At 33.8% G+C, this 11275-nt stretch overlaps 1 protein-coding gene across 2 annotated transcripts in view; it reads left to right on the top strand.

The window, feature by feature from the left end:
- The window catches only part of GOPC (golgi associated PDZ and coiled-coil motif containing), a 44944-nt gene extending 33669 nt beyond the window's left edge, over positions 1 to 11275 (top strand). For both annotated transcript variants that reach the window (XM_017863465.1, XM_017863464.1), the window contains 4 exons: positions 458 to 553; positions 1633 to 1797; positions 4303 to 4483; positions 8164 to 11275. In XM_017863465.1, the coding sequence (XP_017718954.1) occupies positions 458 to 553; positions 1633 to 1797; positions 4303 to 4483; positions 8164 to 8294 (573 nt within the window). In that variant the 3' untranslated portion in view covers positions 8295 to 11275. The remainder of the gene's footprint in view (positions 1 to 457; positions 554 to 1632; positions 1798 to 4302; positions 4484 to 8163) is intronic.

Below are 11275 nucleotides of genomic sequence, written 5' to 3'. Positions count from 1 at the left end.
GCCAGGATGGTCTTGATCTCCTGACCTCGTGATCCGCCCGTCTCGGCCTCCCAAAGTGCTGGGATTACAGGCTTGAGCCACCGCGCCCGGCCAATCAATGTATACCTTAAAGACATCCAGTGAAGATAGACAGTCACTTTTATTTTTTGAGGATATTTGTTCCTCAATTAATTCCTGGAAATAATTTCTTTTATAATGTCCTACAATTTAAAAATAAATGTATCAATATTTTAAACATTATTGGCAGAAATGTGAGAACATCATCTATACATTTTGCATCAATAGAATAGCTATTTTCATTTTTCCATTTTATCTGTTACTTTCTTAACCATATACTGTTTATCCATTCCAGGAAGTTAATACAGATTTGTAAAAGCAAGTTATATAGTATGAGTTTACTCTATTTGGTATGCTATTTAAATGATACTAATTTTTCTTCTTTTTTCCTGCCAATTAGGATCAAGATTCCCTAAAGAAAAGCCAAGGTGTTGGTCCAATTAGAAAAGTTCTCCTCCTTAAGGAAGATCACGAAGGCCTTGGCATTTCAATTACAGTAAGAAGTAGTGCTTCCGTTCTCCTTTTCTAGTTATCTAGTATAATCATATTCCTTTGTTGGACATCGCTGGGGAACAGAATATTCTGGATATATTTTTTAAATAACTAAAATGTATCCCCATGGGGATAAATGTTTGCTTTTGTGTAAACATTTTTTTAAGAAATAAATCTTCCTAGCAGCTATTAAGTATACCTTTAGTAAGCATAGTTTAACATTTTTATTATGACTCACTTAATAGTTCGGTGCCATATAGTGTGATGCCTCTAGGAGCCCTTGGGAATAGATATGGTTGTTTTCGTATAGGTTAAATGGCTTCAGATTGTATTGTTCTCTCTCCAAGTATGTATTTTTTATTAGCTGTCAGATTTCACTGGCTCTGGGGTCCATATATTATATATTCTTTTTTTAAATTCGATGCCTTTAGGAGTCATTTTGTTGTAGTCTCAGTGCTTTAATGAACAAGGTGGCTTTAATTTTCATTTGGTAATACTTAGGCACTGAGCAAGTTCATTTTTTTTTTAGTATTGCTTAATGTAGAAATGTTTCTTATAATAAAAAGCTCATCTAATCTGTATTTCTTGAATACTTACCTTTTTTAATGTGCTACCTTCAAAGAGTATACATTTTAGCAGTACAAATAAGACATACACACACACACACATACACCCCCACACACACAACAATGATACAAGCTAGAGAGTGATAGGTACCAAATACTGCCTTTTTTTCAATTCTACATTGCATATATTTTCATATTTTAACTTCTGTGAAATTGTGGCACCTAAAATAATTGGTCTTGTCATTTGTAGTGATTTAGACTTGATAAAATGGAATGGTGCTATGGAGTACTAACACATAAGTTTTTTTTTTAATTTAAGAATTTAGCCAATTTACTGTTCAATATTCTTTGATAATTTTTACCATTATGTAAGTAGCAAATAAAATTTTACCCAGCATTTGTAGAGACAGCATAGGTGCTTAATGAAAGATATTTTTAAGAAAATATTTTATCTCTAGATTAATAGGTAACTGTACTTTGCAAAGAATAATTTACTGCCCTTTGCTGTTGTTGTTAGGGTGGGAAAGAACATGGTGTTCCAATCCTCATCTCTGAGATCCATCCGGGTCAACCTGCTGATAGATGTGGAGGGCTGCACGTTGGGGATGCTATTTTGGCAGTCAATGGAGTTAACCTAAGGGACACAAAGCATAAAGAAGCTGTAACCATTCTTTCTCAGCAGGTAAATTCCCTTCATATAATTAGAACTGTATCTTTCAATTGGTTATGAATCTATTGAACACTGTATACTTACCTACAGAGTTTCTAAAGTAGTAAAGTGTTTATACATAGATCTTGTTTCCTTTGATTTAATGCTTTTGTAGATGACATTCAGTCAAATTTACTGAAAATGGACCATTCCATTTTGTTTACTTCATAACTTTGAGCAAGTTGCTTAAGTTTCTGTCCCTCAGTGTCCTCACCTGTGTGGAAGGGATTAAAAGAAAGCTGTGAGGATTAAGTATGTTAATACATGTAAAGTACTCAGAACAGGACCTGAGACTGAAAAAACAACATCCTTAATGCCTAAGACACTATATATAAGGTATTACAGAAAAGACAGTGCTAGAAGCAGATTAGAATATTAAAATTGAAATCACACATAGAAACTATCTAGCCCAAAACTCTTAAAATGAGTAAACTAAAGTTCTTAGAGATGAAAGGATTTACTCAAAGTTGCCGAGCAAATAAATTAGAGAATTGAGATTCATATTCAGGAGTCATGTTTGTCATACAGTTGTACTTAAAATGTTTTATTTTGTTTATTTCTTTCAAGAATAGAGTTGAGGGAATTAGAGGCATTGGTAGTGCATTGAGATGTTTCTTGGGTTATCAGTGTGGTATGCGTCTGTAGAATTGAATCTCAGAGTCGAAAGTGAATATAGTTCATTGGTTCAATTCTATATGATCCATAAATCTTTGCAACATCACTACTTCAATAATTATATTAAAAGGAAGACTTGCTGATATCAACCAGTCCATTCCATTGTTATACAGTACTGATTTTAGAAAGCTTTTCTCATATTAAGCCTGAAATCTGTGTCTCCATGACAGCTACTCACAGATCTAATTCTGTCATTTAAAACTTTACTGAGGACCACTACATCATCTGTCTCTTTCTGCAAAATGGTATTTTTAAAGCATTATCTGACAAAAGAGATCTAAGAATGCTATGCTATTCTCTTAAGTTAGTGTTTTATCAACCCATCTTGACTGTCATCCAGTAGTAAAAGAGTGGGATAACTGGTGAAGGAGCTACCAATGGGCAGTCATAAGTTTTAAGAAAATGCTAACTAAGCACATATTAAAATTCTGATGTATAACCTTAAACTACTTGGAAAGAAGAGCACCAACAAGACTAACTTAGTGAGTAGCAGTCAAAAATGGCATGTTTTCTTTTGAGCAAAGACAAACCATAATTTTCAGAGTTGCCAACACCACACTTATATGTAGTGGTTGGAGTCTCTTATTAAATGACAATTATAACTTGGAATTTTCTTTTTTTTTTTTTTTTTTTTTTTTTTTTTTTTTGGGGAGCCAGGGTCTCACTCTGTCACCTGGGCTGGAGTGCAGTGGCACAATCGTGGATCACTGCAGCCTCAATCTCCCAGGCTCAAACAGATCCTCCAACCTCAGCCCCACAAGTAGCTAAGACTACAGGTGCACACCACCATGGCCAGCTAATTTTTTTTTTTTTTTTTTTTTTTTTTAGAGATGGGTTTTGCCATGTTGCCCAGGCCGGTCTCGAATTCCTGAGCTCAAGCGATTCACCTGCCTCAGCCTCCCAAAGTGCTGGGATTACAGATGTAAGCCACCGTGCCTGGCATGATCTGTAACTTTTTACTTGAATGTGTCATTGTTAAAGAATGGCAGTACAACTATTACACAATTAATCTAGCATAATATAAAGATCAAGGACTTCAGAGTCAAACTTTTATTTTTCTTTATTCTTGTTCATTATGTAGGGAAAGTTATCTCCTTTCTCCAGGACTCACTCAGGTTTCTCGTTCATGTAAAAGACACTATAATACGATTATTCTGAGGATTGAAAGCTATAATTTATAGTAAACATATATAGTAATTACTATTAGCATGAGACAGAATACCTTGATTAACACTATGTCTGTGTCTGGTACTCAGTGTAAGTTCTTATTCAAGACCTATTGAATAAGAAACAAAAAATCATTTTGTAGGAGTTTCTTGAATTAGTTAAGGAAAGGTTTGTATGATGACCTTATGGCAGTGTATAAAATCATTTTGTAGGGGTTTCTTGAATTAGTTAAGGAAAGTTTTGTATGATATCCTTATTTAATATCTGACTATTTAGATGTATTTGCTGAATTGCTGTGTGCAATACAAAATAGCAAATAATTTTGAATCCTTGTTCCAGAATTCTATAAATTTAATAATTAGGCATCCTTTCAAATTTTAGATCTATTGGCAAAAAGATTATGGTCAGTAGAAAGAGCTACTATAATGTTTAAAGGAACTATAGAGAGGATTCATGAGGCTGATCTAGACATGGCCTCACTACCTGTTTAGATTCTAGAACTTTATTATTTGTTTTCTGGAAATGAGCTATCTCTTAGATCTCTCCACCCCTAAGCCTTCCCACAAAGAATCTGGAAATCCTTTTAAAATTACAATTACAATAACTTGACTTTCTCATTTTCATTTCCTGTTTTAGAGAGGAGAGATTGAATTTGAAGTAGTTTATGTGGCTCCTGAAGTAGATTCTGATGATGAAAACGTAGAGTATGAAGATGAGAGTGGACATCGTTACCGTTTGTACCTTGATGAGTTAGAAGGAGGTGGTAACCCTGGTGCTAGTTGCAAAGACACAAGTGGGGAAATCAAAGTATTACAAGGTAAAATCACTCTAAAATTATTAACATATTCATTATTATTAAACTATTATTAAATGTTTAAATGTTGAAAAATGTGAAGGCCTCGGAATTTCTTCAGTAAAACTGTTTTAACTGTGAGGAAATCAAAGGAATGAAGAGCTTTCCCTTGTTTATTGTTTTATTGTACATTATGCGAACAGTTTACCACATATGTTCTTCTATATTCATCTTGGACTGTTAAGACAAGTACATTACCAGTTACTCTACTGCAAGTGATCCTTGAAAAATAAATGAAATTTTTTCTAGACTCTGAAACAAATACCAACGTACTATTTTGAGTAGATCTGTCTTGTAGACTACATTGTCTCTCTGACTTGATGCAAATTCATCTCTCATAATACAATGAATTTTAAGCTAATTATGAATAAGTATGAAGTATACTGTCATCTTATGATTGCTATTAGAATCAACATACATTATCTTCGGGGTGTTTGGTTTAGTTCCTTTGCTATCATTTACACATATTTTAAGGAAAAACTCTAGCACTTCCTTTTACATAGAGCAGTGGTCCTCAAATTGTGATCTATGAATCTCTGAGGGTCTCTGAGATATTTTAGCAGAGTTCATGAGGTCAAAGCATTTCATAATAATACTAAGACATCATTTGTCTTTTTTTGCTGTGTTGATATTTGCAATGATGGTATTGGGTTGGTGCAAAAGCGATTGGGGTAAGACTGCCTTAGCACTAATCAAGGCAGTGTTGCTAATACTAGTAACTGTACTAGTCATCTTTGTTTTCTTCCTTGCCATCCATTCATAGTAAAAGAAGAAGAAGAAGATACCAATTTTGCTTAAAAATACCTTTGATGAAATGGCAATAACAGTTAATTTTTAAATATTGACCTTTGAGTACATGTCTTTTTAATATTCTTTGTGATGAGATGGGAAGTATGCATAAAGCACTTACTCTGCATACTGAACAAAGATGCTGTTCTCAAGGGAAAGTACGTAAGTGACTGAACTAGCCATTTTTCTTCATGGAAGACAATTTTACTTGAAAGAATGACTTAAAAGTATGATTTTCGGACTATTTGGAAGCCATTTTCTTAAAAATGAACAAAGTCCATCATTTCAAGAAAGACAACTGATAATATTTATTGCCAATGATAAAATGTGAGCTCGCAAGTAAAAGTTAGAACTTTGTAAAACATGCATTGATCACCATGAACTTGACAGCTTCCTAACACTTAAGAGCTTTTCTGATGAGATTGATGATGATATTAATGAATGTGATTTTTTGGTACAGTAAAGTGAAGTTTGTCAACTTTTGGAATTGCTACATAACTTCATAGTGCAATATTTTCAAATCACCAGTAAATGATATTATAAAATTCTGCATGGGCAAAAGATCCATTCAGAATGCAAGATAGGCAAATGGATTTTAATATAACAGAATGTGAAAAGTTCACTGATAAGGTTTCAAATTCCACATTGTCAAACTTTGTATAATATCAGAGAGCAATACTGACAGTTATCTGAAAAGGCTATTAAAATACTCTTCCATTTCGCAACTACATATCTGTGTGAGGTTGAACTTTCTTCATATATTTGTAACAGATTGAATGGAAGCGGATATATGAGAATACAGCTATCATCTATAAAGCCATTGAAGAGATTTGTAAAATTTTAAAATAATGCTACTCTTCTAACTAGATTTTTTTTTTTGTTTGGAACATAGAGTTATTTGTCATTAGACAAAGGTTATTTATATTAACATTCTGGATTTATTATTGTCATTTTTAACAAATACATGAATTTTTTTTTAGATTTTTCAGTTTTACTTAGTAATATGGGAAACATCAGTAACTATAATCCACATAAACAGAAGCTTCTTGGAGTCCTCAATGCTTAGTATAAAGACCTCCTGAGACAAAATTTTGAACTCCTGGCATGGAGTTTTATGGTGAACTGATAAACTGTTAAACTTCTGATAAAGTTGTGTGTTGTAAACTGCACAAAGATAGCAGTAGCAGTTACTGTTTTCACTGTGTATCTTGAACAAAACTCTTGTGGCAATATGTCAAAGACTTACACTGTTGGGCGCTCTCCAGATGGTTTCATTGTGTTTCACCCTTTTTGTTGTTTTCTGTCAGGATTAGAAGGCTTGTCTCTTCTTTTTTTTGTAACTGAGGCTAAAGGCTTCTCTGTCACTTATGCAAATTGCAGAAACTTAAAATGTGACTCAGATACCTAAAAATTTGTGTGTATGTATCACATTTAACTGACTTACTTAAAAACTGTATCTATTGGTTATTGTTTCACACATGTCTGTACTTTGTAGCTCAATAAATAGGTGATATAGTCAACACTTATTTATTTATAAGCCTATTATTTATTTTATAGATGACCAGAATTCGTTTTAAATCTTAGCTAGACATCATCTTGCCAACAAATTACATTTTAAGCAATTAACTAGTATATGTCTCAGTTAAGTGAAGTTAATGTAATATGAAAGTAACAATGTAAAATAAAAATATAATTCACAGTTCAGTAGATATTTATATAAGTAGAATTGACTGAATTTTACAATTATATGTATTACTTCTAAGTCTTATAGACAACTTGATAGGGGCTAGGAATGGTGGCTCATGCCTATAACCCTCGCACTTTGGGAGGCCAAGGCAGGAGGATCGCTTGAGGCCAGGAGTTACCAACCTGGGCAACATAGTGAACCCTGTCTCTTCAATAAATTTTTTAAAATATAGCTGGACATGGTGGCACATGCTTGTAGCCCCAGCTACTCAGGAAGCTGAGGTGGGAGGATTGCTTGAGCCCAGGAGGTCAAGGCAGCTCTGCAATCCAGCCTGGGCAATAGAGTGAGACCCTGTCTCAAAAAAGAAAAAAAGGAAAAGAAAACTTGATAGGAAACTTAATACAATTTTTAGATAAGCCTAATATAATATTTTTAAATCTGTACAGTATCTGATACCTGCCATAAGGGGAAGAAGGAAGAATTCCTGTTAGGAATTGCTGATTTGATTAATATAAGGCATTATTTTGCCTTAGATACTTTTACATCGGAACTCCGCCAAATAGACATGCTATACCACATAACTATATATTTGGATGTTTTCTTTAATTGAGACTACATTGCTGAATCTCTGATAAGGAAAATAACCCCTTGCCTTGGATTTTTCAAGACTACAGCATAATTGTATGAAGAGGTGGTTTGTCTTTTTAAAGAACCTCAAGTGTTTGGGATGATTTTATGAGGTCACCTGTGTAATTTGAAGGATTGTATGAGATGGTTATGATATAAATTCCTTTTAAGGATTGATAAATAGAATTAATTTTTTTTTTTTTTTTTTTTTAAATTTCACTCTGTCGCCCAGGCTGGAGTGCAGTGGTGCGATCTTAGCTCACTGCAACCTCCACTTCCTGGCTTCAAGTGATTCTCCCGCCTCAGTCTCCCAGATAGCTGGGATTACAGGCATGTGCCACCATACCCGGCTAATTTTTGTATTTTTAGTAGAGACGGGGTTTCACCACGTAGGCCAGGCTGGTCTCAACCCCTAACCTCAGGTTATCTACCCACCTTGGCCTCTCAAATTGCTGGAATTACAGGCATGAGCCACCACACCTGGCCAAAACTAACTTTTTAAACCAGAAAGTATCTGCTTTTTTTTTCTCCTTTCTTTCAGGATTTAATAAGAAGGCAGTAACTGACACACATGAAAATGGAGACCTGGGCACTGCAAGTGAAACTCCGCTAGATGACAGTGCTTCAAAATTAGACGATCTGCACACTCTGTATCATAAAAAATCTTATTAAATTGACCATATCTCCAGACAAGATTGTTAATCAGACTATTCTGAATTTGGGGCACTGGGGAAGATGGTGACAAAGACTACAAAATCAGAGGAGGCTGTTTGTTGCCTAAATGAAAGGCAGGTACCTCAGGGCTTCATGTGAACAATTCTAAATGCATAAAACACACTGTTTTCTGTGGTAGACCATGATTAGCTATTGCATGTAAAGCAATTTTGATTTTCTTGAACATGTAAGCACCAAAGCATGTGTTCCCAAAGGCGTATTACTGGGCTGTTAAGTACCAAATGAAACCCTACTGTTTTATTTGGTTTGTTTTCCCTTTAGAAGGAGGACGGTGCTAACTGGAATTTTATAAGAAATACCCTTACAGAGAGTAAGTGAATTCATATTTTATATTCTAGAATGTTAACCGTCGTGTTTCAGAAGACAGAGCTTGACTCAATGAATTGTATAAATATAGGCTTGACTTAATTTTGAAACTGAAAGAAAGGCTTTTAGACTTAAAAAAAATTTATTGTGCATCCTGAAACCTAAACCAATTATTAATGATCATTTATTGTAATGAGTTTGCATTTCAGCTTTATTCAATGCAGTACGAAATAGTTTTCTTTAGGCAGTCCTTTATCAATCAATGCTGCACTAGAAATAGATTCTCAAAAGTTACTAAACATTTTACTTTTTTGGGTTTTTAAAAGAAATACAGATGAGTGTAAAACATCTGTTCTCAATTATGTTGATCTGTGTGCACGGTACTGGAGCATTTACCCATTCATGTTAAGTCTCAAATGCGTTTTCTGGGATCCACAAAAGACAGTTTTATACATTTTGAGTTGTTCATATAGTTTGTCTTGTGATAGTCCTGGCACTTAAAGATAAATTTTTCTGGTAGTAAAAGTTCAGATTTATTACTATGTCATGAAACACAGTATATTCAAATCAAACGGCAGTTTTCTTTCTAAGTAAATGATTTCCAATCATCTAAAAGGTGTGCAAGAAGAGATAAAGACATTTTGATACAGTAATTGTTTTGGTTGGGTTTTCATGTCAGTTTATGTTTGACTAAAACTCTCTTCACATGCAGGTTTATAAATTTGTTGGGTCTCTTGTCCTATGATTAAACATGGAGTGCTTCCTCTCTGATTTAATATTTTACAGGTCATTGTAACCTGCTAGGCAAAGTCAAAACAAACATTGCATTAAAGAGGTGATAGTTTTGCTAATATCACTGTTTTAAAGGATACACAGTTAAGGGAATATTAAGTGGGAGAAAGCCTACAAGGCTTGTAGAATATTATCAGTATCTTAATTTCTGGTATTCAGATGTTATGTGATAAAACACATTTTTTTTTGTCTTTCCCAGATACACTATATATTTGTTCAAGGGTAAATCTATAAAATATATATACTTTATTTTGTGGTTTTGCTATTTATAAATTTAATGTTTTAACTGTTGCTCATTTATGGTTTGTTTTGGGTGGTGGTGTTCATCTGTATATCACCATGTTAATTTGAAATAGAAGTGCACTTCATAGTATATATTGTTACTGATATTAAAATACTTTATAGCATTTGCCTCTGAGCAAAAGCTAGTATTTAATTGTACAAATGAATAAGCAAGTTACATGTTAATTGTTTGCTCTTGAAAGGGTAGGCCTCTTAAAAGGAAAAAAAAAAACTTGTTTTTTCCTTATGTATCCCCTATGCCAGACACATACCTTCCATGCATGACATGAGATCTACAAACTGAATTTTAGCCACTGTATTTATTTAGTCAAAAAAAGTGTCCATTGTAGCAGACCTGAAAACCTTTTTGCTGTGACATGGAACCATGTCATTCTTATCTTCTAAAAACACAGCCTGGGATGGAATGACCATGGCATTTTTTTCAGAGAACATCCTTTATCTGCTATGACTGAATCCTTAGGAAGTAACCCTTTGATTTTCAAGAACTACCGAATAAGTGTATGAAGAGGTGGTTTGTTTTTTAAAACCTCAAGTTAGAATTTTTATGAGGTCGCTGTGTAATTTGAAGGATTGTATGAGATGGTTATGATATAAATTCCTTTTAAGGACTGATAAATAGAATGAAAAGTTTCCAGGTAGTTTAAAACTCCACAGGTCAGTTTCCTTTTCATTCCTGCTTCCCTGTGGTTTGTAAGCCTACGGGAGAGCACCATTGCTCAGATGCTGCTGTGAGCTTCCTGTCAGGTGTTAGAAAGTAACTAGTTAAAAGATCATTTTAGAATATATGGTTTTGGGGGATGAACTAAGAATTAGTTATTAGTTCCAAAGGACTGAGAACCAATTTTAATATTTTCACACTTATAGGAAAGAAATTCATATGTCCCTGAAACTTCTAAGACAAAACCAAACAAGGAAGGAACTGTTGCAAAGCCATTTCATCGAGAAAGGGACAGAAGGAGAAATACACACATGTATACACAAACAGAATGGTTGAGAAAACATTTTAATAGAATGTGAGAGTTGTATGTATGTGTGTATATATTTACACTTAACCTCTAAAATTCTCTTCTACAGTACCTCAGTTATGAATTTGATGGAAAAGCAACATTTTGGCAGTGAGACTATTGTTAAAATAAATTTGAGAAAGATGAAAATTTTGTGAGTCTTGATAATTACAAGTCAACAGCTATCGAAAGTTAGCACAACTTGTCTGTGGTGCTGTTTTTTTCCCCCACCACAGTGGACTTACTCTGTTTTCATGTTTAGAAACAAAAAGGTTTCATGTGATTCATGTGTAAGATGCACAGTATTTGACATCCTAATTATGTAATCCCTATTCCATCTATCCAGTCTTACACTTATGGTTGGCCTCAAATCTATTGCATTTATGATAATGTATTATATCTAGTTGAGTTTAATATTTTTTTATTAGCCTGTAAATAAAGATGGCATCTTCTACATTAAAATGATACTGATCTCATTTTTTTAAATAAACATTTTGTTTCCTCTACATTAAA

The sequence above is a fragment of the Rhinopithecus bieti genome, unplaced genomic scaffold (genome assembly GCF_001698545.2).
Source record: "Rhinopithecus bieti isolate Rb0 unplaced genomic scaffold, ASM169854v2 scaffold_70066, whole genome shotgun sequence".
NCBI lineage: Eukaryota > Metazoa > Chordata > Mammalia > Primates > Cercopithecidae > Rhinopithecus > Rhinopithecus bieti.
Note: the sequence above shows the minus strand (reverse complement) of the source record. Positions and strands in the feature narration are given on the sequence as shown.